This window comes from Ursus americanus, chromosome 2 (genome assembly GCF_024610735.1).
Source record: "Ursus americanus isolate L20-20 chromosome 2, mUrsAme1.1.p, whole genome shotgun sequence".
NCBI classification, from domain to species: domain Eukaryota; kingdom Metazoa; phylum Chordata; class Mammalia; order Carnivora; family Ursidae; genus Ursus; species Ursus americanus.
Window position 1 is genome coordinate 65,536,333 of NC_142128.1, and position 25,940 is coordinate 65,562,272.

The 25,940-nt window shown below is 54.9% G+C and overlaps 1 protein-coding gene across 2 annotated transcripts in view; it reads right to left on the reverse strand.

Moving 5' to 3' along the window:
- Window positions 1-833: 833 nt before the first annotated feature.
- Window positions 834-25,940, reverse strand: part of SLC60A1 (solute carrier family 60 member 1) — a 30,081-nt gene continuing 4,974 nt past the window's right edge. Inside the window, exons 2-10 of one of the 2 annotated variants that reach the window (XM_087856623.1) lie at window positions 20,192-20,390; window positions 19,283-19,543; window positions 16,065-16,233; window positions 15,511-15,626; window positions 14,071-14,244; window positions 9,143-9,290; window positions 5,506-5,576; window positions 4,160-4,280; window positions 834-1,330 (exon numbers count right to left, since the gene is read on the reverse strand). In XM_087856623.1, coding sequence (XP_087712749.1) covers window positions 1,281-1,330; window positions 4,160-4,280; window positions 5,506-5,576; window positions 9,143-9,290; window positions 14,071-14,244; window positions 15,511-15,626; window positions 16,065-16,233; window positions 19,283-19,543; window positions 20,192-20,390 — 1,309 coding nt within the window. In that variant the 3' untranslated portion in view covers window positions 834-1,280. Of the gene's footprint in view, window positions 3,047-4,159; window positions 4,281-5,505; window positions 5,577-9,142; window positions 9,291-14,070; window positions 14,245-15,510; window positions 15,627-16,064; window positions 16,234-19,282; window positions 19,544-20,191; window positions 20,391-25,940 lie in introns of both variants that reach the window. The other variant, XM_045787525.2, reaches the window with a different exon arrangement.

Below are 25,940 nucleotides of genomic sequence, written 5' to 3' on the forward strand. Positions count from 1 at the left end.
CCCTAGCTGCCACTCCCACCTATTTCCTTCCTCTGTCCCACCGTCCACACTGCACTTCAGCCCATGCAGGCCAACGCCCCTGCCCCTGCACCCCTGCCCCTGTGCTTGCCCTGTCCCCCGCCCGAGCCCCAACGACAGGCTCCGTTCAGCTACTAGGTACTCGGAGTTGCGGCTCTCGCACTGTGTCTAGGTTCCGGAGCAAACGGCACTTCCTCAGGAAGGCTTTGCAAGAGCATCACTTGGCAGTCCCTCCTCCAACCCCCTTCCTCCAGCTTGATCTTCCTTCATCCCGCGGCATGTTCTTGCTGTCCATCTGTTCTGCTGCAGCGTAATCTCCAGGAGGCAGGGACTTCTGGCTCGCGCTCTGCTCTCTCTCTACACAAGCAGTGCCTTGAACACAGCGGGTACTCCATCAGTCTTTCTAAAACGAATGAAGGACTGAAAGACCTCCAGTTCACTCTGTCTTCCTTTAGTGAATCTGGTGTCCGGATGGATCAGATTCCCACCTCCGAGTAGCAGAGGGACACCTGGGCACAGGGTGATCGGGCTGCACTCTGAAATGTCAAACCTCTTTAAAGGAGGACGATCAGGTAAAAAGCCTACTTGCTCTGTAACTGATTTTGAAGTGTGGTAGAAAAACCTATCTGCCTTCCCTTATTCTGATTATATTTAAGAGGGAGCAGTGATTCTCAGTCCTGAGAGTTTTGTTTCTTCTAAAATAATTCAGCCATGGGAACCTATAGTTTGAGAGAGACCGTTCTTTGGGAAATATTTGGTCATTTGTTTCTGAGCTTCATATAAAAGAATCCATTGTCCATAATGGATAACACGTATTAAATTTAAAATATTTTATTTCAGGAAAGATACACTTAGATTTGTTTCAATCTTGTTTTCTATATTCTTAAATTAATCATGACACCTTAGATAAAGTCAATGATTCTTCTTTCTAAATCTGTATAAAAAGGGGTTTTTGTTTTGTTTTGTTTTTGAAAAACCACAAGAAAAATACAACTTTCTTTTTTGTCCAGGTCAGTCACTCACATTTAAGTCTGGCAGCCATCAAATGCTTGTAAGTATTTACAGATCTAGTTAAAACGACACCTCAGACCATCAGCTTTCAAAAAAGAATTTGGATTGTTTGACTTACAATAAATATGTACCAAACATATGAACAATTTTGAAGCCGCTAATGAGGTTTTAAAAATAAAAATTGTCAACATTGATTAAGCAGTTTCTGTCGGGCATTCAATCGTTGCTTCGAACAAAGTCACTTAATTCTTTCAGAAGTCCTTTGAGGTAGGGTACGTGCTTTTAGAAATGTCACTTAAATCTAAAAAAAAAAGAAGAAAAGCCAGGCTGGAAGAGCATCTGTAATCTCTCCGCCCGGGGCCACGAGGCTAGAGGGGGAGGCCACCACCGGGCTCACTCCCCCCTGAGTCCCATCAGCACACAGGGTGCTGGCAGACGGGACCAGTGCCACAGATCTGGGAGACACCGGTCCAGACACCGGTCTGTGTGGGGCACACCGCTTACACCTGCTGCTGAGAACCTCGATCCACCTTCCCTGTTCATACAGGTACATTTGTACCTACACAGAGAATCTGCAGGTAATAGCCATTTCACTCCTTACGGAGCCTCAGTGCTCTTAACCCTTTCCAAGTGGCCGGCTTGGGATTCTCTCTGGGTCACCAGGGGATGCTCTCTGGGCAGGAGCGCTTCCTCCTCAGTGTGTTGCCCCGTGTGTGCTCGGCACCCCAGCTTTTTGTTAAAGGAAACAACTTGACATGGTATAAAGAGCTTTTTTTCCTCTATAAAAGATGACAAGTTTAAATTAGTTTCGAGAAATTCTTAGTGCTGTTTCTACACCTTTTATATGCGCAATGTCAGTCAAGAAAAACAGACTCTTCAAAAAAAACAAAAAAGAAAAAAAGAAAAACAGACTCTTCATCCCGTTCTCCCAGAAACTTCGGGCCAGTTGGCATTGCCTCTTAGCAGTGGTCGGCTGATGGATGTTTAACGATGGGCTCTGGCGGGGGTGGGGAGGGGGAGCAGAAGAAAAGCCAGGATGGAGAGCCTTTGCTAGTTTCTGTGGGGTGAATATTCCCACATGGCCCATCTCCAGCCGCCAAACACATGATCACTGAAAGTGCTGCTGGAAAGAGGTGCTCAGAAGCACACTTTCCACTACACAGACACAATACACGTGAAAAAACTTCAAGGAAGTGATGAGTTTTGAGTGGTTATGACCTTTGTTTTTAATGTAATTAATTGTAAGTTTCTATAATTTCATTTTGAATAATGGCTGTGTTTAACAACCAGCTCTCGGAATGAAATTTTAACAATCGGCTTTTGGAAGCGAGTCTGAGCTAGCCCAGCTTACCACCGAATTAGTGTCCCAAAGATAGCAAGAGTCACTTTCCCTACGATGTTTGAGATGTTACATGAATTACTGATATCAGCACCCGGAATTTGAGGGACTTCGGACTCTCAAAAAGTAAAAAGCACATACATTCTTTGAGCATGCCAGGGAATAACTTGGGGTTTGTTTTTGACCAATTTAAAATATATCTACATCTAGCAATGATCATTGAACTTTACAATTTCAACTTATTCTTCCAAACTTCAACTAAATGTGATCTTCAAACCCAGGCAGGGTGTGGTCCATGCAAGAGGTGGCCGATGGAGTGAAGCTTACGGCTGTCTTCTTCCTTCCTATCTGGGTATCCTGGACAGCTCTGACCAAAGGTCCAAACCAGGGAAGGGGAAGGGGACTTGAATATCCATCTGGTAAACTTCTAATGATTTGCCCCAGGAGGATCCAGGTACCAGAAGTCAATTTAATCTCTTATACCCAACCAAGGATTAGTGGAGAAGACCCGAGCCAAGGCGTGGAGAGATGGCCTCCATGCCTCCCCCAACTGTCTCGCACACTTCGGTCTGTGCTGGTTTCCAAGAGCCTGGCAGTCTTCGCCGGCCCCCTTCACCCAGCTTTACCTCTGGTAGCACTCTGAACTCTCCATTCCTAGGGCTTTGTCCTGGGTAGGAACTACGAAAGAAAAAACAGGGAGCGTGTTCTAGCAGCTCTGATGGGCTGCATCAGTTCCTTCTGAGAGCTTCCCCAGGCTTTTGTTTCTCTACCATTCTATGGCTCCGCAGGGAGCCAAGTCCAAAGTCAGACTTACTAGTTCTGGCAAACCAGTGGAGGGAGTTTGTTAAGACTAGTGTCTAGGGCTTGAGGAATAGAGGTTTCTTTTTGTCTCCCATGAATAGGGAGCTCATTAGGTGTTACTCATCGCATATTCAAACATTTCTCGAACCTAAATGAAGGCTCCGTGCTGAGTGCTAGGCTATGTACCTGCCACCTCAGGGAGCAAGGCTACAGGTAGTGCGGACTCAGGGCCCCATTGTTCTTCTGGGCCTTTAAACTGAGCGGCCGCCTGAGCGAGAGGACCACGGATAGCTGTCCCTTCCCCTTGTTTTGGTGATTGTTTTGCTCTCACGGAGAGTATGAGGGCTCTGCCTGGGCACCTTCTCTTAAGAAGTGGCTCCATGAAGAGCTGATACGCTTGCTGGGGCTTTGAGATCTCTGGGCAGAAGGGCAGGGAGGCAGGGAGGCTCAGGGGTATGAAAATAGCTTTGGGACTCCCCTTGCCTGGGGTCTCCAGGAAAGAGACTATTCTTAGGAGGCATCTTTGCCCTGAAGGAGCTTTCCTTTGCCACTTGGCCCAAAGGACCTCTTTTTGAAAAAGAACTCTGGACTAGAGTCAAAATCCTAAACTGCAAAGAGATGGCCAATTAGGCTTCTGGGCCGCGTTCCAGCCAAGGAGGCAGACTCTGCCTTTCAGGGCCCCACACGGGCTGGAAAGAGATTCTTGGCTCGTGGTCCCATGGCATGGTGGGACGCAGGAAGCCAAGTTCACACTCCATGCCCCTCTCCTAATGGAGAAACCATGAGTCAGCCCGTCCCATTCCCTCCTGTGCTAAGAGTCCAGTGCAGACAATCGCGTGGCAGAGCAGGAAGAGGGGAAAAGGAAGCTGTAGAAAGATAAACATTTCCTTGCATTGTACTTGGAACAGAATAGCCTTTGTGGCGTGCTAAGATGGCCAGCATCTCCCACAGCCTCCCCCGCTCTTGTGTAGACACGGATTCTTTCCTTACCTGATGAGAGTCCAGGGTGCATCCTGTGGAAAAACAGGAGCAAGATATAGAAGGTGAAAGCCAAGCAACCAAAGATCACGCCGCAGACCAGGAAACTGTAGCTGCCCTGAGCCTGGAATACCTGCCAGAGGGGAAGACAGACACAGACCATCAGAACCGCACATGAAGGCGTACTGCAGGGAGCAGCTTCCTCCAACCCGTGGCCCGCTCCTCCGTCAGGTGGCGGCCCGCCCGGCACACCGCTGGGCAGGACCGCGGGTAGAAGGGCCGTCTTGGCTTTGCTTCAAGGCTGTTTCTGGAGGAGGCAGAAATCCTGCTTTGAGGCAGGGGTTGCACCCCATGACCCCGGCCGTCCCTGCTAGCTCTTGTCTGGAACCTTCTGGAAATCTCCATATCTTCCTTAAAACTCTGAACCCACAAGGCCTAATCAGAACTTTGCAAAAGATTTTATACATATCCTTTTATCGTGGGAAATGGAAAGCACAGGCCAAGGTGGTTATGGAACTCCCATGGACCCATCACCTGACTTTAACATTCAGCACCAATTTCCTCTGTTACCCCACCCCTACCTCCACCCCCCGACTTCTTCCCCGCACTAGATTACACCGAAGCAAACCCCAGACATCACGTCATTGCGACGCAGCCCTTCTCCCTCCGGGCAGGGCACCAGAAGAGGGAAGGAGGGTTGTGATTAGGGGCATGTGGGAGACTGAGAGACCTGGGTTTGAACGTCCTGTCACTTATTAGAAGGAGGACTGACCGAGGGCAAGCTGCTAATTTACCCGACTTTCAATATCCTCCTTTGTAAAAAGGGGAATGACATGCACGCCTTAGAGCCTTCAACAAAAAGCAGATGTATTTTTTTCTCCTGGTGAACAGATGACACATGGGTCTATCTGAAGAGAAGTCGGAGGGCTGGCCCTTGATCGGGGCAGGAGCTGGGCCCCGTGGAGGGTGGCCAAAGGCTAGGAGAGGTGGGATGGGGATGGTCGGTTGAGAAGGGGTGGGAAACAAACTCCCGTCCCCCCTCAATCCCATCCCAGGCGCTGGGAGCTAACGGACATTCCCACGGGGCCCTGCTGGCCCCGCTCCCAGACAGGCCTTGTGTTTGCGTTGGACTGTACCATACATCCCTTCACATCTCCAAGTCCCACATTCGGAAGCTCAGCTTTCAAAGCTGGCTCAGAAGCAGAAACAGGTAATAGATCGTGGGGGCCCTGCTTGCTGGGCGGGACCCTCAGGGAAGGGACAGCATGGGTTCAGAAGGTGGCTGGCTGCATCTTCCCGCCTGCTCGGAGGGGAGCTCCCCAAATGCTGGCCCCTTCCCCTAGAGTTTCCCCACATACCGAACCAACCAGCATCTGAAGGACCATCTCGCCAATTCCTGCCCCCGTCACCAGCACCGTGGTCGCACAGCCTGACCCCAAAGAGAAGGATTTGGGTTAGTAAAAGCAAGTTAAGGAGAACCAAGTCAGTTGGTATAACCCCCATTATTTCTGGGAAGACTTCGGAAAATGGTATGATGGCATAAAAGGACTACTTCGAATTCCTCCGATTTCTCAGACTCTAGTCCTTAACTTTGCTTTGGGAATGCTTAGGTCCTGCTGTCACTATGTTTTCACTGTTCTAGAACCTTCAGTACTCAGGGTTGTCTTCAGGGTAGATTCCAACTTGCTCAGCCTGGCATTAGGAAGGATCCTTCCCAATCTGGCTGCCACCTGCCTTTCCAGAAAGCTTTCCTGACCTGCTCTGGCCAGCCCTCTGCTCCGGGCAGACCCATGTCCTCACTGCCCCTGTGCTGCACTGACCAGCCACAGCTCTGCCTGCTCCGGCAACATGGCACAGACCTTCTGAGTCCAAGCTTCTGAGTCAGACTCGGGTCCTGGGCCCAGCAGAGTCAGCTACTAGCCGTGTGACCTGAGGCCCGTTCCCCCCTTCTCTAGGCCTCGGTTTCCTTCTGTAAAACGGGCACAAACACCCTCTCCATAGGGTTGCCCCATGGGAAGTCCGATGCAGTACAGGGCAGTGCTTAGCCTTGTGTGGGCACACCGTGAACCCGCGAAACCCCGCCAGTTGTCTGTTTCACCACTTCAACGCTGCCTGCAGGATAAAGACCCCAGGCTGTCACGTGGTTTGCAGGGCCCTTTATAACCCGTCCCTGCGGAGGGCTCAGACGCCTCTCGCCCCTGCTCACAATCTACCCTCCAGGCCCTCCAGCCAGGAGAAACCACCCGCTTCCCGCCCCTGCGCAGTCCTGCGCCAGGCCAGGTTCCGACGCATGCGTTCACCGCCTCCTGAGCGTGCCCCCCGTCCCCCCACATCTGCCAAGCTCCTCTCATCTTCTAAGTTCCTCCTTCAGACCTCCTCTAGGAACCTCCCCCAGGCCCTAAACCTGCGTTTCCCTGGGCCCCTCCACCCTTCTCCCACGCCCCCCACGGTCTGTCTACAAGCCCACGATGCAGGACCGAGCCTTGAATTTTAGTTCAGTGGCCAACATACGGTAGATGCTTAGTGTTTTTTGAAAAAACAGGGATCATCATTGTTGACAATGGGTTCAAGATCTTTTGGACTGGCTTACATTTCTCTCTCTCTGCCTTTGCTGTTACTTTGTTCACGGCCCCCGCCCCACCCTTCCCTGGAATGCTTTTCCTTCCTCCTGCCTTTCCAAATCAGGGGCCAGCTCCCCGTCCCATCAACTCTGTGAAGCTATGTGTGGATTCAGCATTGGTCACTCCCTTCTCTGAATTCCAGTAGCATCCATGTCTATGCCGCTCATTCATTCAAAAACCTTCCAGTACTTTCTGCGCAGCAGGTACCGAGCTGAACGCTGAGAGTACTCAGATGACCAGAGTTAACATACAGAGAGCACCTGTGAGGCAGTTAAGCCCCTAAGTCAAGTGTACATCTCCCCTAATGCACAAACAATCCCACAGGTAGGTGCGTGCACGCCCATTTTGTAGATGAGAAAACAGGTTCAGAAAGGGGAAGAAAAGGGAATTGTACAAGGTCACAAAGCCAGAAAGTGTGCAGGCAGGACCGACATTGTGGTGCCCGCACGTCGGGAGCACGTCATCGAGGAGAGGACACAGATAACATAGGTACAGAAGCCTTGAGAAAGGTACAGCTTTTCAAGGGGCTTCAGAGAAGCTTCCAGAAGGGGTGGAGAGAGAGGGACAGAGGAGAGTGGGCACTCTGGGCAGAGAATAGCAGGTCATTCACCATGGCTAGCATGCAGGCCCAGTGGCAGCGGGGTGAGAGGAGGCGCGAGAAAGGAAAAGAGCCCCACAGGAAGTCATGCAGGCTGTGACCGGCTCTGTGTTTCACAGGAACCCCTCTGCAGCAGTGCGGGGGACGGCCTCCCAAGTGGTCCTACCTGGGCTGCACTTCAGAACCCCCAGTAGTTCCGGACCTGTTCTATCGGACGTTGTGGAAAGAAAGCTCAGGCCTTGGGGTTTGTTACAAGCGCTCCAGGTAATTCTTTTTTTTTTTTTTTCCAAGATTTTATTTATTTATTTGACACAGAGAGAGGGAGGGAGGGAGAGAGCAAGCACAAGCAGGGGAAGCGGCAGGCTCCCCACTGAGCAAGGAGTCCAATGTGGGGCTCCATCCCAGGACCCCAGGATCATGACCTGAGCTGAAGGCAGCTGCTTCACTGACCAAGCCACCCAGGCGCCCCACTCCAGGTGATTCTAATGTGGGAGCAGCACTGAGAACCACGGAGGGAGGCAAATGGGAAGGGGACAGGCCAAGACCTGCCAAAGCAGAGATGGAGGTGATAGAAACTGGGAAAGGCTGGGCACCATGAAGCTTTCCAAGCAGGCCCGTGATAGGAAAGGCCTGACCTAAGGCAGGGATGGTGAGAGAGGAGACGAGGATGGATTTGAGCGATCATTTGCAGGCAGAATCAACCAATACCAATGAGTGTTATTATTGTTATTATACTCTAACATTTAGCTTAGTTGATTTGTTAATTTCTTTTTAAGTAGGCTCTACGCCCAAGGTGGGGCTTGAACTCACGACCCTGAGGTCAGGCATCGCATGCTGTATGGGCGGAGTCAGCCAGGAGCTCCTATACTGTGACACTAGTTGACCACTTAGAACTCTGGGATCTTCCGTGTGACATGGGATACCAAAGTTACTTCACTGCTTCCCTTACTCACTCGGGGTTTGGTGATCATCCTTAGATTTCAAGGATCCAGGCCTCCCATCTCTTGTTACTGTGGGTAGCTGAGTTGGTTTTAGCTCTAATGGCTCGGGCCACCCCCATGCCTCCTACACCCATTTCCCCCACTACTCCCCTAAAGAAATCACTCCTTTGCAACGCTGGTTTTCGGACACCCTACGGCACTGTAGTGACTTCTAAGGGTAATGTTAAATGTTCAAAGTATAATTATTTTTAATTAACTCATTTTAAAAAAAGATCTTTACTATATGCCGTTGGGAGGCTACAGAAACGGGAGGGAGATTACTGGAGAGAATTTGAGGTTTCTGACATCAAAGAACCCCATCCTCACAACCCAAATCGAGGGTGGAGGCACTGTTCTAATCCTCTGGGCTTCCAAAAACCTCCACAAGCACAGCGAAGCGAGGAGGTACTATTACTGGTAAGTGATCACCCCTTTCCTAGGCCATCACTTTTCCTGGGCCACTTTGCTGGTCTTTGGACTTGGAATTTCCAGCACACCCACGTTACACCAAATGCCAGCTGTGGGTCAGGAGACATTACCACGGGAAAAAGAAAACAGGAAAGAGGAGCTTACTGCTTCTCGGGGGCCTGAAATCACATGACACAGGTGTACAGCTGATGGGGGAAAGCCACATGGGTCAGAACAGGCCCCCCCCACCCCGGCCAAGCAGTTGGCCCCAGAGTCAGGAGGGGAGTGGGCATTTCTGGAGGGGGCAGGGCAGCGATGGAGCTGGAGGGGGAGGATGTGTCACCCAGCCGCGGGGGGGGGTGGTGGCTCTGCGCCCCTGCACACCCACCTTTGTACTGCAGAATGTCCTCCGTGTAGGCTAGCATGCTGGGGAAGGTGCTGCTGAGGAACAGGCCCAGGCTGGCTGTCCCCACGAACAGGAAGGCGACGTTGTAGGAGAAAACGAGAAGCACCAGGAACGTCATCACCACGCCGACCTGTGACAGCAGAGATGGAGGGTGTCAGCAAAGGGGAAAACTGGGCCTCAGGCTCCCAACTTGGAAAGGTCCGCGCTGAACCTAGAGCGCCGCTGTGTGACCAGGACGCCTCCCTGTGGACTACCTGGGAACTGCACCTTCCCCCGGCCTGGTCTCCGCCGAGGAGGCTCTGGGAACGGAAGACAGCGGATGGGGCGGGGGGGGGGGGGGGGGGGGGCGGGATGCGGTGGAGGGATGGGGGGAAGGAGCCACCCAGACAGCTAGGCAGATGGCCTGCCATCCACACTTAAGAAGCGCTTGGCGAGGCAGTACTGCCTGTCCCCAAGGTCTCATCTGTGAGCACAGGTAATTCCAGCCAAGCCATCAGCTCTCCGCTCTCCACTGCTTTTCTTGCCTTAAAAGCCATGAGTTCACAGAGAAAGGCCAGGGGTAACAGGAGAGGCTGGCAGGGCTGGGGGTGGTAGTGGGGGTAAGTGGCGGGGTCCCCAATCTCTGGGCATCCAGGGAGACCTCCCAGGGAGAGGGTTGCTGGCTGTGGCAGTCTGGCTCCCCCAGCTTCAGCTCAGACTCCCGTGAGCAGATTCCAGCCTGTGGTTAAGGCCCCTGGGATGAGCTCAGACACCAGAGATCTTTCTGGTTCAGAAAGGGTCTCTGTCACATGGGCATATTTTTGTTAAGTCACTCTTTTTCTAAATTCCTTTAAAATGCTTTTATGTCAACATTGAGTAATTTTTTTTTTAAATTGAGAGTTGTTTTTTTTTTTTAAGATTTTATTTATTTATGTGACAGAGAGACAGCCAGCGAGAGAGGGAACACAGCAGGGGAGAGGGAGAGGAAGAAGCAGGCTCCCAGCCCAGGAGCCTGATGTGGGACTCGATCCCGGAACGCCAGGATCACGCCCTGAGCCAAAGGCAGACGCTTAACGACTGCGCTACCCAGGCGCCCCAACATTGAGTAATTTTGATGCAAAATGCTGCTGGGAAGAAACTCAGGCAGCTGGGGTCTGGAGGCAGAAGACCCAGGTGTAAGTACCAAGTCTGGGGCTTTGAAGTCCTCGGTCTCTCTAATTCTAGCCCCCTAGTCTGCAAAATGGGTTACCAGAGCTACCCTGGAGAGCGCTGCAGAAATGATAGCCACGCAGGGCCTCTTGAACTGGGACTCTTTACACAATGATCAGTCCTAGTATCTGCGTGTTCTGAGCTTTCCTTAATGTCTCCAGACATAAGGGTCTTCCACAGAAAACCAGGGCTTTCAGGTAAAAATCTCCTGGGTGAATACCTCTGTTTCTTAAAAAAAAAAAAAAAAAAAAAAGATAAAATTCTAGAGCAGAGAGCTAGAAGGTGTGAAAGAAACCACATCCAGACCCACCCCCCTCCCCCCGCCCCGGCCCACTGACAGATGAACTGAGCCTGTGCGGTGGGAAGGGACGGTCACCCTCCCAGGCAAATCCCAGGGACCTGCTCCAGCTGGAGGAACGAAGCCAGCGATTGCAACCCATGAGCCCCCAACTCTTTACCTTTCTTTACCAGCCCCTCAATTTCTGCTGCAAGGTCTCTCCGTCTGAGCCCGAGACTCAGAGGCCTTGCCTGCGAAGAGTTGCCACCCTAGAGGGGGTCCACTGCAAATGGCGGCTGAAGGAGACACCCGCTCTTCACAACGGAGAAGCAAAGCGCAAGACTTCTCTCATGCAGTAAAAACGCGAAAGCAGTAGACATATTTAAGGTTCCAAATATAATGTATTTCTCTGGCACAGAAAATGGCCCCACAGCCTCACTGCTCTTTCTTCCTCCTCTGCTCAATCTTTAAAAGCTGGCGCGGCCCCAGACGCTCCTGGCTCTTCTTTGTCTGCATTCCCTGTCGGTCCAGAGCCACGGTTTCAAATATCTCTACGCCCAGCCTCTTAAATCCATCCCTGACCTGTGTCCAGAGCGCCAGGCTTGCACGTAATTCCGCCCCTTTGATAGGTGACTGGCTGACTGACAGCGTGGTCCAAACTTGGCCTTTGCTCCCCCAAACCGACTCTTCCCCCCCTCCATGTCAGTGAATGCCATCCCCATCCACCCAGCGGACAGGCCCTGTAACCAAGGTAGTCCTCGGTTCCTTATTCCCTCCCCGCCTACCTTCAGGCCAAGGGCAAGTCCTATCAACTCCACCCAAAAAACGTGTACCTCTCCAAACCCATCCTGACACCCTCATCCAGCCGCCGCCTCTCATGCCGGGACTGCGAGAGGGGCTCCTCACCGGCTCCCTGCTTGACTCTTGCCCTTCCCAGGTCGACTCTCACACAGGACAGGGGAGTGCGCTTTTGAAACACAAAGCAGAACATGTCCATTCTCTGCTTACCAACTTCTAAAGGCCTGCCTTTCTCCCACTGTGAATAAAACCCCAAAGCTGGCTTACAAGACCTTGCAGGATCTACCCCATGTCTGCTGCGCCAACCCGTTCCCTCTGCTCCCTGTCGCCGGCCCTGCCCACCATGCTCCCACCCAGCTAGCTCCCCCTTGGGCCTTTCAACCAGCAGCGTCCTCTGTCTGGAACACTCCCCCACCTTGGCCCCTCGCGGCACCTTCTGGAGAGTCAGCTCCCAACTTACATGCCTGGCGCGGAACCAGTGTTTTGAAGCTGCTGCCCTCGCTCCCCTCCTGCCGCCTGGCCACCCCATTTTCAAACCAGACATTTCTAGGCAAGCCTTGAAGAGTCACCCTGAAACTCTCCAGACTTGGGGGAGTTTGGAAAACACCTGCGCATGCCCAGGGCGAACTAGCAACTCCACCAAGCAGTTCTCCTTCCACTCGGCCTGCTTCCCACCTGCCGGCCAGCCGCATCCTGACCCTCCTGACCCTCGGGGCCGGGCCTGCTCTACCCCTCCCCTGCCCATCTTCTTCCCCAGCTGGCTGGAAGCTCCCGAGGGAGACAGTCCCCTGCAGCTCCCCACAGGCCCTGCGCGAGGTGCATATCCATTCACCAGGAAGTGGTTGTGGAGACCCAGGAGAACAGAGAGCAGGGTGACCGTTCCTTCAAACACGAGAGGACTGCTCCGGAGAAGTCGCAGGGACTGTGTGACAGTCACTGGGCAGGTGCAGCGCCAGGGAACTCGCTCAGGGCTGTCGGACGGTAATCCTGACGGGGTGCCCACCGAAGGCAGCTGCAAAGCCCTGAAAACGATCCCGATGGCAAGGCTCCTCTCCGCACCCTGCATCAGACTCTCTGGCGGAGGGGCCCGGAAATCTGTATTTTCCAGAAGCACGCCTAATGTGTTTGGACGTCATTTGCTCTAGGATAGTGTTTTCCCAAGTTTGCTTGAGGACATGAAGCCCCTGGGGTGTAGGTTAAATATAAAGATGGCTACGTTCCCTCCCCTCGTCACCCTGGTTCATGAAGTCTGGGCTGGGCCCAGGAATCTGACTTTCCTTTTAAAAACCAGCAGTCCAGATGCATTTTTGTCCTCAGTGCCTACGTCAAGTGGGTGCTTCGGCCGCTCTCCTTCCCCCACCGTCCTCTGTCTAAGCCGCTGACCTTGCATCCCGCAGAGGCTGGCCACCAGCAGCACGGGTACCCCGACTCTTCTCCAGCCAGGACTTGTGGAGTCTTGCTCCTTCCCTGGGGCACCTCCTCAGCCTCCTCCGCACTGAGCTTAACTCTCCCTTCTCCACTGCTCTCCATCCCCATTCCCATCGCAGGGCCGCAGGGCCGTCCTCTCTGACAATGATCCGCCCGGACCCCTCCTCACAGGCTTCCTCCCTTTCTCCTCTGCCTCACACAGGCTCCTGTCAGACAGGACTCTCTCCAGCTCAGAAATATTTGCAGTAGTCACACCTCCACTTCCCGTCTTCCTCTCCCTCTTGAGTTTGGTTTCTACCGACACTACCTCCCATCTATGGTGAATAGAAATTTCTTTCTTAGAGGTCATCGACCAGCACAAGGCCAAGTATAAGAGCCTTTCTTGAAGCTCATGGTCTCCGATCTCTGTAGCCGCAGCAGTATTTCCTGACCCTCTTTCTGCTGGAAACTCAACCCAAGGAAGTACTTTTTGACAGTGGACTGGGCTCCCTGGTAAGGGAGCGAGCTCCCGGTCACAGCAGGTATTTAAGCAGACTGTGGACTCCCTGGAGGGGAGGTTAGAGAGATGACTGGAGCCCTGGAGGGAGGGAGGCTGGGCTAGAGGACCTTACAGGAGTCTGTAATCTAGACCCTTTGTCGTAGATGGTGACATGGACACACATCAGGTCGAAGGTCTGACCCTACTGCTTGAGCCTTGCAGGCAGACCGGTTCCCTGAATGCCATCGTACATTCTAGAATGGCTACTAAGAGTCATCTGGGAAAGTTTCAAGATGCAGGTTCTGAGGCTCTAGCCCTGAGATGGTGGTTCTGAAGGCCAGGGGATCCTTGGCCTCTGCTGGCCATGGGGCTCTGACCAGCTGGGCATCAAGGTGACACAGGAGGACCAAGGCCAGCACCTGTTTCGCCTGTATCTTGGCAGGCCGTGCACTGGGATCTGCTCCACTCAGCAGTGACCACCTCCTACAGCCCCTTTCTTTGATGGGTACAAAATCAGAGGCCCAGAGAGGGAAAGGGACTTTTCCAAGGTCACACAGATAGGCTTCACCTTCTGGATATCCGTCCCTTCCTCACCAGCATCTCTCGCTTCTGTTCTCCTCCCCCTACTACCTTCCCTCCCTGTTGGCAGAGTCCAGTCTGGAGCAAATGTCCTGGGGCAGCGGTCAGGCCAGAAGGGAATGGTCCTCCTGTGTCTCCAAGAAGTGAAAGGAGGCCACTTACCACGTTGATGAAAACCATGGTGGCTGGCTTCACTTTGGAGGAGATGGGAATGGAGATGAGCCGACCCAGGGTGATGAAGCCCCAGAAGAGGCTGGGGAGGTAACCAGCCACCTTGTGCCCCACGGAGAGCGGCTTCTCCACTGCATAGCTGTACACGAAGGCTGAGTACTCCCCCTGCAGAGACACGGGCCTTGCTGAGCACGCCGCAGCGCCGCTGGACCCTCGGCAAAGGAAACCCAGGTTGGGGGCAGGGGTGCTGAGGGCTGAGGAAGGACTGGTACTGCTCCTAGAGGCTCAGTGAAAGGGGGGTTTGGAGCCAGGATCACATGCCACATGCAGGCCCGAGCTGAGGTAGGACCCACGGAGCCACAGCGTAGAGACTGCACCTGCCCAGAGCTGCAGGCCTCGGGATGCCGTGGCGGGGGGCGGGGGGGGGGTGTCTCCGGTCTCCACAGGGGGTCCCGAGAGGTGTGGGCGTACGGGCACTGCTCCCCACCCCTCAACCACGGCAGACTTCCACCACATGTCTCACTTATGAGGATTCCACAGAAGGGTTACTGTTGAAGGAAGGTACCACAGCTGTCTCATGTTACAGATGAGGGGGCAGAGAGAAGTGAGCTGCCCAAGGCCACACTGAGTTGGAAGTCAACCAGGGCTAGCACTGGGTCATCTGTTTCTTAGGGACTTCTCTTTGGAGAGTCCCTGATACGGCAATCGGTTAATCAATCAGCCATTCGAAAGGATCCTGATCTACTCCTAAGAGACTTCTGGGAAGAGACACTAGGGTAACAGAGGTCACTAGCAGAATACAGAGCTGGGCTCAGGTCCTGCCTATAGCCTGTTTACAACGTGGCTCGAGAAGCCAGGGTTTGGAATGTGTTCCAGGAAGCAGTGTGCCCTCGAGTTTACATGGCATGACCTCTACCTGGAGGAACAGGGCCCTGCCCCTTTATTTATTTATTTTTTAAAAAGATTTATTTATTTATTTGAGACAGAGTGTGTGAGCACAAGCAGGGTGGGGGGAGGGACAGAGGGAGAGGGAGAAGCAGGCTCCCCACTGAGCAGGGAGCCCGACATGGGACTCGATCCCAGGACCCCGGGATCATGACCTGAGCGGAAGGCAGATGCTTAACTGACGGAGCCACCCAGGTGCCCCTGGGCTCTGCCCTTTTAAAAAAAATATGGGTAGTCCAGCCTTGGTAACAAACCAGAGAAGCTTCTAGCCACAGAGTTAAGGAAAATAAAGACAATGGGCTGGGACAGAAGACCATAGTACCAAGGGGCTACGAACAACTCTGCAGACAGTCTCCCCCAGGACTTTTATTTAGTGTAACTGTTTGAATCGACTGTACTAGAGGTGAGGCCTCTAGGAAACCTTGATGCTTGGCTCTTTCTCTTGCTACCCCCAGCTGGAGTCTCAGGGGAGGGGGGCAGGCTCACCGTCATCCCGTCGGTCATGAACAGGACCAGGGCCGCAGTGACGTGGATGGCGAAGAAGGAAGAAGGGGCCCCTTTGAAGTTCCTCCTCTGGCAGCAGCTGAACAGGTCCTCGTGGCCTGGGTGACACAAAGGACAGGGGTGAGTCTCAGCTTCGGCTCCTTCCCCTCTGCAGGCCCAGGGGAAGCGGCTGGCAGGTAGAGGGCCTGGCAGAATGGGGACCCCATCCTGCCTCCCACCTTCTACTAGCTTCCAACCATCTGTTAGGGACAGCCCCCGTCCATCTCAGTCCTGGTGGATGCAAGACTCAGACAGATCCAGTAACTTGGCCCAGGTCACACGGGCCGGCTCAGGCAGAACGGAGGCTGGAGCCACAAGCCTGCCTTCCCCACGCTTTTGGCTGGGTCGCTCCAGCTCTTGCCTCGCGAGACCACCAGTGCCCACGGCTCGTTTCCAGCCACCGTTACCTGGGATCTACGTTCACCCCCTGGGGGAAGGGGTCACCAGAGAAGCCTCGGTGTGGGGCTGTGGGCGGGAAAGTTCATCAGAGCCCCCACCTGGGTGTGGCTGAAACTTTGGGGGCAGGGAGGAGGCATCTTCCTTCTCAGGAGGCTGCGTCTCCAGGGCGAGCTCATCTGCAGACAGGAGCAGCGGCCTCCTCTGAGGGCAGCAGGCCAGCAGCCGCTCTTTGGACAGTAGAAACAGCACGGCCATGGGCACCGGGAGCTGGGGGGTGGGCAGACGGTCAGGAGAGCCCTGTTCCCATCAGGCTGGCCCCTTCCCATGCCTGGCCCACTGTAGACACCTCCACATCGTCCAACGGCATGTGTCCGCACATCCTGACGGAAGACAGCTTTTTTCCAAGGGTGTCCACTTACGTGCTGTCCCTGGCTAATGCCGCCAGGTGTATTGACCCGGGGCAGACTGGTTTAATTGTGGCCCAACCTTAACCACATCCGTTTTCCTGAAGACAGCTCCTTGTCACATGCAAAACTTGGACTCCCACCAGGCCTCTGGTACAGGAGAAGTGCCAGAGATAAACTCGTTTCTAAGATCCTTATCCTGAACAATGCCCCCACACTCCTTGGTGCTGATGGATCACGTGACACTTTACAAAGACAGTTTGCTTTTGTTTATTATCCCCATTTTCCAGATGGGGCGACTGAGGCTCCAAGTTATCACTCAGTCATAACCTGCTACAAGGCCCCAAGCTCCAGGCCCAGAGAGCGTTAGTGCCCGGTCACACGGCTGGCGTTGGGCAGACTGGACAGGAGCCCGGGCACCCTGACTCTGTCTGGGGCCGGTGTCCCCTCGGGGCTTGCCTGGGTGATGTCACACCTGAGCAGGTGCAGAGCCTTTCCTCAAGGGCCTCGTGTGCAAACTGGAAAGCCGAGACTCGCGCTGCTGTTGATTGGAAGAGGTGTTCTTCCAGCCACATGCGCACACACCAGCCCAGCGTTCCATGCACTGCTACCTACACTAAGCCACTCAGTTTCGGGAACCCCCCAGAGCAATGAGCAACGTCTCCGGCCTCCGCGGTTGCCTGGAGAAGCCGCCGCCACCTCCCTCAGGTGCCCTGCCTGCATCTAACCACCCTTGCTGCCAGGAAGCTCTTCATCCAGTCCGACCTCTGCCCTTCCTGCCGCAACTTCATCCCAGTTCCTTTCGCTCAGGAAAGAGAGGAAGCCCGGGGAGCTGCGGAAACTCCCCAGAGGCCCCCGGGCCCCTCTGTCCTGACGGGCAAAGCTGCTGTGGCCGTGGGAGGCAGCAGGGCCCGTGCGGCTCTGAGGGCCCCCCCCCGTCCCTGGAGGCAGGCTGGTGTACTGGGGCATCTTCCCCGGGGCCCCCCGGAACACCGGCTCCGTGCTGACACCTCCCTGCAGGCACCTGGGAGCCTCCCTCCCCACTAGAAGATGAGTCCAGGTCAGACATGCCCAGAGAGCACTGCACATCAGGCCCGAGTGGGAGGAGATGACCCCTGACCTCAGGAGTCCAGGTCTGATGGGGGAGACAAGCCCTCCCTCCAGTCTGATGGGGGGAACAGGAAACCCTCACACAGAGGTCTGCAGTGGCAGAAAGCCTGAGTGAAGGCCAAGGGGAAACAGCTGGAAAGAGCCTGGTCACTGCAGGTGGGGCTTTCCAGGGAGGAGAGCGGTGGGAAGGACTTCACAGGGGATTGGCTGCTGTGGCCAGTTAGAGTGCACCCTGCCTTTATAAAAAGCCCATTCGGAGAAGGCAAGCTCCTCAGAGCGTGCGGGGTGGGCTGTGCGGGTGTGTGTGTGTGTGTGTGTACACACCCACAAGCATGCACGGCCCCATCCTCTTCTGTGGTGTACTGTTTATCTTCAGAAACAAACCAATATAAAAAGTCCGGACATCCTGCAGCAAACAAAGTGCCTCCAGTCTGCACCTCGTGGGGCAAGAGAAAACAGACCTCCACTTCAACTGGACCTTCCAGCTTCCTGGTCCCGGAGTCTCAGCTTCGACATTGTACGGACAGTGCTCCTGCCCCTCGCAGGTTCCCCCTTGGCAGCCACAGGCCCAAAGCTGGACTGTTCCCAAAGCAATGATCGGCAGCAGCAGCAAACAGAGAGAGCAAGAGAGGGGCGTGGGTTTTTGAGAGCCCCAAGGGAAGATTCTCGTACAAGGAAAGTTACAAAGGAGAAGAAAGGAGAAAGAGCATTGACTGGGGGGCAGCAGGAAGGAGGCTGGTGTGGGGAGTCAGCGTCTTGCTAGCCACTTATCAGGCCCTTGAGCCAGGGACGCATGTCACCCCTGCTCTGCCTCTCCGTGGGACTGGATAATCCCAAGGCCCCTTTCAGTGCCATATGCACCGCATTGTCTTGAGGCCCCATGGCAGCTGGGTGCCTGAACCCAGCCTGCCTCCCTCTGGAGGGGTGACAAGTCTGCTCGGAGCCAACTGACGCCCTAAGTCATGACAAGCCATCCAGTGCCTCCCACCCACAGCCCAGCAAATGCCCCCTCGAATACTCTGCACCCCCAGCCCAGGCTGGGCCCAAGCCAGGAAACCAGGGCTGCTGCTGGTGTTCCTGGCAGCGCTTCCCAAGCTGCAGAGAGGGCAGGGGTGTCTCCCCACCTGGGCCTGTGGCCCCAGCCTGGGCTACTGGTGTGTGTGTGTGTGGGAGGGGGGGGACCTGTCTTGAATTGCAGAGCACTAGAGGTTTCTAGCCAGAGACAGAGTCAGGCTGCTAGGGGAGGACGACAGCTGGGGTACAGAGCGGCCTCAGTCACTGGCCCAGTCACAGTGAGTGGTCTCTCTGCTCTGCTCCGTCACAGCCTCGGTGTAGGCAGGATCCCTCAGAGGTTCTCCTGTCCATCCCCTGGCCTCCGCAGGAGCCCACCTCACAGCAGGGCACAGGAGAATCCCACCGGCGATTAAGGACCCGGGGGAACAGCCTGACATGTCCTGCAGGGCTCTGTCCCAGGATCTACTTCGTCTGGCCTTGGAGGAAAAGAGCCGGTTTCCTGTGGAGCCTCAAATGGCATGAAAGTTGACCCTGATTCCATTGTGCTAAACCCGCTCATGGCTCTATCTCCCTTGAGATCACAAGCATGGATTGTCACAATCGAGGACCTTCAAGATGATCTCCTGTGACCCCTTCACATTCAGTTTTCCCATCCCCTTGCCTTCCCCGGGGCGCACGTCAGCCAGCACATTGCCGAGAACCAGAAGACGCTGCACTGGGAGCTGGTATGGGCTGGCAGGTGTGGCGGTCCACTTGGCCCCACCCAGCCCTGCCCTTGTGGCACTCACATTGATCAGGGCCATGATCCAGAAGGCGTATGACACGCGGGTCCCTCCTCCATCCTGTGGAGGCAGCCTGGAGAGCGACTGGTTGGACCAACGCCACGCCTCAGCATGGTGCTGGCCCAGGACCCTGGACGCGTGGAATAGGTGGCTGCCGGAGGTGCTGTTGGCTGTCCCATTGGCAGGCAAGCAGTTGGCCTCAGACAGGAAGGGGTCGGCAATTAGGGGGCTCAGCAGAGCACCAAAGCCCACGAAGAAATGGAGAACCTAGGGAGCAAAGAGAAGTGGTATGGATGGGGGGAGGATGGCTCAGGCTTCCTACCCCATCCCCACATCGTGTCCCATCTGGGGAGCCCCTCCTGGCCCCAAGAGTGGGGAGCAATAGGGAAGCAGGAGAGGCGAGGAGAGAAGTTCCTCTCAACCATCTTCTGGCCTGGGATAACTTGGGTGACAGTGGCCATTCCCCTCCCTCCCACTTCCTTCTTTCCCAAATCTTAACCACAACTGGGGGTTGTCCCCATGATAACATCTACCAGCTAACACCCCAAAGAGGAGGGGGCTTGATAAAGAGGAGGGCTGACAGAAAGAGAACACAGAGAGGAGGAAGGAGCCGAGAAAACAGCAAGCCCTCCCATCATGCCATCATGGCACTCTCCGGTTCACAGAGAACCTCTTCTCCGGGGCGCCTAGATTCCCGTGACCACCCCGCACACAGGGAGCGTGACCCATTCTAGAGATGAGGAGACCCAAGTCCAAAGATCGTGATCCAGTGTGGCCCAGCTGGAAGCGACCACACTGAACTGAATCTCTGGGGCTCTTTGGGCATCACCACCAGGCCTAAACTAGGGAAGGGAGAGGGGGCCTGAGGCCAGGGAGCTCCCCGCGGCCCAGCCCCCTGCCCACGTGTGGGCTCACCTGGAGGAAGACGGCCGAGTCCTTCTGATAGATCCTCACCAGCTGCATGTTGGCCACGGTGTCGATGCAGCCCATGGCTAGGCCCGCCAGCGCCATGACAGAGGCCAGCACCTTCACGTCCCGGCATAAGGGGATGACGGCAAACACCAGGGAGATGGCCAGGGAAGACGTGAAGAGGGCCCATAACGACTGGGCCAGGCTGCAGTAGCAGAGGGGTGAGGTCAGTGGAGGGGCCCAGGGCCTTGGAACACAGAGCCCCCTCCTGGCCCTCCCTGCACTGGGCAGCCTCGGGGAAGCCTCTGGTAGGAGGGGGGAGGGGGCTGCGGACTGCGGAAGCTCTGTCGTTAGCTAGGGGCTTGCAGGCGAGATGCTTCTGGTGCCCCAGTCTTCTCAGGTAGCAACCCCTCCATCACAGCGCGGCTGTCAGAACTTGGGAAACCGTGAGGGAGCACACAGCACACGCCAGACAAAGTGTAACCACTACTGGTTTACGCACAAGCAATTGGAAACTGTTTACTCAGGGGGCGCCTGGCTGGCTCTGCCCGTAGAGTCATGGGACGCCTGATCTCGGGGTTGTGAGTTCGAGCACCACGTTGAGTGGAAAGATGACTTAAAAATAAAATCTTTAAAATAATAAATAAATAAATAGTTTACTCATAAACTATTATATACGTATTTGTGTCCCTCTCGAGGGGCGTCTGCTTTGAGCATTTCCAGGGTCCTGTGCCGTATACAGGGAACTGTAGAGATGGGACCTGGGGTGGAACCCGAGCCCCTCCCCTCACCAGCTGGGCGCAGTGCCGTCTCCCAACACAGGAATGGCAAAACGGCCAGGTCCTTCACAGGCGCCAACTAAACCACCTGAACCAAAGCCCACAGCCAAGGTATTTGGGTAATTCGGCACAACAACCCCCCCTCCGGCCCTCGGGCAGAGATCTTGACTCTGCAGTTTCTGGAAGAGAGGTCCTGTGGTTGTCCCCAAAGAGAGGTGTCTGGGAGGTGACTTTTCCCACAGAGGAGCCCACAGCAGGCAGGCTGAGGGCCTGTTCCCCCATGAGCGAGTCAGTGAATGGAATGTCTAGGGCTCTGTCAAGATCTTGTTGGTACACCCTACCTAATAACCAGACTCTGACAAAGGAAGGATGCCTTGTGTTTTCTGGAACCACCCTGAAAGGCTGATGTGGGTGAAGGACACTGGGTAGCAAAAAGGTTCTGGGGAAGCCTGGCTCTTGATACATACTACTCTTGATCTCAGAGTTGTGATTTCAAGCACCACATTGGGCATGGAGCCTACTTAAAAAAAGAAAACAAAAGAAGGTTCTGGAAAAGAGAGCTTATAAAAGAAAATTTTTCAGATTTTGTAAAGTTGTTGTGGCAGCCAGAACTGGAGAGGTGGCAGAGGTATGTGGCAAGAAGACCCGAGTTTCCAGCACGTTAAGGAAAAGAGGGAAGTCCCCAGGAGAGCTCTTAGCTACGTCTTTTCCCAGAAGGTCTTGCTTCTGACCCCCATGGCTCTCTGCTTCTCCTTTTGGCCCATCTTTGATTAAATCCTTTATCAGAAGGCCTCTGCTGGTAGAACTAGTTCGTTATTTTCTCTTTTCTTGTTTCCAGGCTGATCTGCTGGGGAGATCACTGATCATGACCCTTGCCTGTTCCCAACTCTTTGTGAGCAGGGAGGGGGCACTCCCTTCACCCTTCACCCCAGACACTAGGAGGAGTACAGGGAGGGTGCTGTTGTGGGGAGGGTCTCTTCTGGCCCCCGGTTCGCCCCGGCACCCCTGCTCTGTGGGCCCCCAGAGCTGACAGCCTGGGCTGCCCGCTGAGCTTCATGCATTTCTGCCTCCTGCAACCTGGCCTCGAGTCTCCCTTTGCTCCCTGGCACCCAGCACAGAGGGGATGCCCTCATCTCCACGAGTGATGAAAACGGCAGGCTTCTCATGATCGCTTGCTCTGTCTTTCCCTCTCCTTTGCCTGCACAAGATGGACCGGGCAGCTGCCTGGCTGGCCTGACTTCAGGGATAGCAAGAGGATGCCCTCTCTCTCCCTCAACTATTCTCCCCATTGAGCGGGCACACAGGATGGGGTGACCTTTCCACCACCTCGCTCATCACTCTGCCCCAAGTCAAGTGCACGGACTCTCTTGAAGAGTTAACACATTATCATTGTTGCCCTGAAAAACCTAGATGAATGTGGTTCATGATCAGCCCCGTAGGGGTGCCTGGGGGGCTCAGTTGGTTAAGCGTCTACCTTTGGCTCAGGCCCTGATCTCAGGGTCCCGGGACCAAGAGCTTGTGTCAGGCTCTCTGCTCAGTGGAGAGTCTGCTTCTCCCTCTCCCTCTGCCCTCCCCACCCCCCCGCCCTGACCCCCTTCTCGTGCCATCTCTCAAATAAACAAATAAAATCTTAAAAAAAAAAAAATCAGCCCAGTAGCCAAGTCCTGAAGGAATGGGACCAGGGATCAGCAAGCGAGAGCAGGAAGGAGAGCTGTGAGAAAATGACAAGGAACACCTGTTTACAGGCCCGAGGCGGTAGGCTTTGCCACTGCGCCTGTTGGACCCACAAATAAACTAAGGCTGAGAGAGACTAAGAAAGTAGCCAACAGTCTGGGCTCAAAACCAGGTCTTCTGTTTTGATAATCCCTAGGCCATGCTGCTTATCCATGGAGAAGGGGGCATGCAGAGGGAGGGAGAGTGCGTGTGCGCGTGTGTGTGTGTGTGTGTGTGTGTGTGAGAGAGAGAGAGAGAGAGAGAAAGGGCTGGTGCTGGGCCATAGACTCAGCTAGGCCTGAGACAGGGGCAGCCAGATGGGAGCGGGAGGCCAGAGTCCTTAGAGCCTTGAATGCAGGCTTACAAAGCAGAGATGAACGGCTGTGGTCACTGGAACATGAGCCCCCAGTGGTCCCTCTGCGAGTGTTCTGGCAGCTCCAGACCCTTCCTATGTCACTGCTGGCTCCGTGGCAAGCTTCCCAAGGTGTCTGCTGCAGCCTGTTCACTGCGGGCCCCCGTGCCTGGCACTGTGCTTGGCCCCGAGCTGCTGTTCCATCCAGGGGTGCTGGCTGCTGCCGGTCAAATGAGGATGGCTTGCCTTGTCACCCCACACAGGATGGCCTGGAGACTTAGGAGGCTGATGCGGGAGTGTTAGTGGGTGACACAGAGAGGGAGAGAGAGTCAGAGACAGAGACAGAGGCCAGAGAGAAAGCCTGAGGCAGGGCTGGGATGCCAGCGGGGCAGCAGGAGGCTGGGGAAGGGATGGGGAAGGGCCAAGGTCTCGGTGGGCTGCCCCGACAGCCTCTCCTCTCTCCCATGTGTACTTTTTTACCTTGTTGTCCTGGAGGACATTTGATGCCCACAGGAAAGAGTTTTGTTCCCAGGCTCAGGGACAGGCAGGAAGGGATGAGAAAACAGAAAGGAGAGGCTGGAGGGAAACTGGCCGGGGAAGGCCCTTCCCGCATCTCCTGCCAACCCCTGGGGCATGATTCGAACCTGCCACTTACCAGCCGAGGCTGGGGAGGGCAAAGCCTATCTTGGGCCTGTGGTTCCTGGGCACGGGGGATGGAGACGTGTCCCCATTTCCTGGGGACAGCTGCGGCCCAGGAAAGCCTGTGTTTCCATCCCAGCAACTGCCTGCCCTCCCCAGTTGCTTCAGCCAGGCTGTGCCTGAGCATTCCAAAACTCAGCCTGGACATATTTCTTTAGAATGGCATACAGCTGCCAAGAGAAAAGAAGTCCCAGATACATCCTAGAGCCAGGCTGAAATACGCTAATTGGCTTGGTCACTTAATGGTTTGGTCAACGGCCCCTTCCAGGAATGTGGGTAATTGAACATTATGGAATAATAATGTCAAAACAGCTTTGGCAGCACAAATGTAGTAGGATGTAAAATCAGACCGGTCCCAGTGTATAAAAATGTCAAATCACTATGTCGTACGCTTGAAATTGATATAATATGTATGTCGACTATACTCAACTGAAAATTTTTTTAAAAAGAACCTAACCCTGCCACTTCCCAGTGGGCCACTCGGGGCAAGGCATTGACACACAGCCCCTCTGAGCTTTTAGGGGTGAATACTTAGCTCCTTTATAAAATGGGGATGGTAAGCTCTGCCTCCTGAGGCTGTTATGCAAAGTCAGTGAGATGTTACATTCTTCCGCTCCCTCCCTGGGGTCATCCCCTGGCCATTGGCAGCACCCCCCCCCCAGCTCACCTCCTCCCTACGTCCTCCCTGCTGGCAACCAGCTTCCCCCCCCCCCCCAAGTAGGCTCAGCAGCTCCCGGATTCCCCAGCCAGGCCCTGCCTCTGTTCCTACCGCACAGCCTGCTGGTCTGGGGTGACCATGGGAAGTGGGTCCAGGAACTGCTACAGGGGCAGCAAGGACCTACCCCTTATTTCATAGATCAGGACCCAAGCCCAGACAGGGGAAGAGAGCCAGGATCCAGTTTTTTGACTCCCAGTTCAAGCTAAGGCCAGCATTGTGTCATTGATCTTCCTCCCCTGGTCCTGGGTTCAGAGGTTAATTCAGGCCAGTGAGAGAGGGGGCCCCATTCCCCCAAGGCCTGGGGAGATGCAGAACAGCTCAGACGGTCTAAGGAACCCTTCCTCGGGAAGCCTGAGAAATGTCCAAGTTACTCATTGATGGCTCCACGTGGAAGGTGAAGTGGGGGAGGGAGCGCCTCGTGGTGCCTGCCCCACCAGTCTGCTGTGTGACCTTGAGCTTGCTGCCGACCCCATCGGCCCAGGTGCTCTGCTTTACCCAGAGGGTACACGTGATCACCTTGACTTGGCCTTGCCGGGGTGCTGGCTCTGGCCCTCCTGGATCCGTGATAAGAGGAGGGGCTGCTTGGCTCCACACCAGGGGAAGGGCTTAAGCAGTAAGATGTCGGCCAGCCTGTCCTGCCCTCCACTCCCCGGGGTGGCGAAAATGCTGCCGAGGACCAGCCCCTTGCCACCTCGACGTGAGGGACCCCAGGGTGGGCACTGACACGCTCACAGTCTTGCCTCAGGTCATCCCCACCCTGATAATCTTCTTCCTGGAGGAAGAGGAGAAGGGCCCAGAACCCAGGAAGAGTCAGAGGCATTCCTAACCCTTCCCCGCCCCGAAAGGAGCAGACAGCCTCCAAGAGAGGAGTGGGAGCTTGGGACAAGAAACCAGGAGTCAGGGCACCCCCTGGGAGCACGGGCAGGCTGGAGACTACAGCCTAAGCTGCCCAACAGGAAAGGGACAACTCAGACTGAGGGGGCTAGGAAGAGGCCCCCCTCTAACCGGTTACTCCCACAATGACCCTCTAGCTTGCTCAGGGCCCTGCGTTAAGGCTGGGGAGACTCAGAGGGAGCATCAAGAAAGCTTGTCTTTGGGGAGATCCCAACCTAAGGCAGGACTCAGGCCCTGTTACATTCAGGTTGGGGCTGCACCCTGTATGTGACCACACTCCTGGCCCGCTGGGGTGCTAGCCTTGCAGGGAGCAGTCCTGCGCATTGGATGGACTTGCAGCTCCGTCCGCCTGGAACCCCTCTCCTCCAGTTACTTGCACGCATGGTTCCCTCCTGTCATTCAGGCATCAGCTCCAATGTCACCTGCTCAGAGCAGCCTTCCCCGCCCCACCTGGTGAAAGTACCCTCTCCACTGTTACTCTCCATCTCCCTGCTTTATGCCCTTCATTTCACGGACACGGTGCTCCAGAGGGTAAGCTCCATGGGGGCGGGGACCTTGTCCATCGTGTTTGCCCTTGAAATGGGGTTGGGCTCAAAAGAT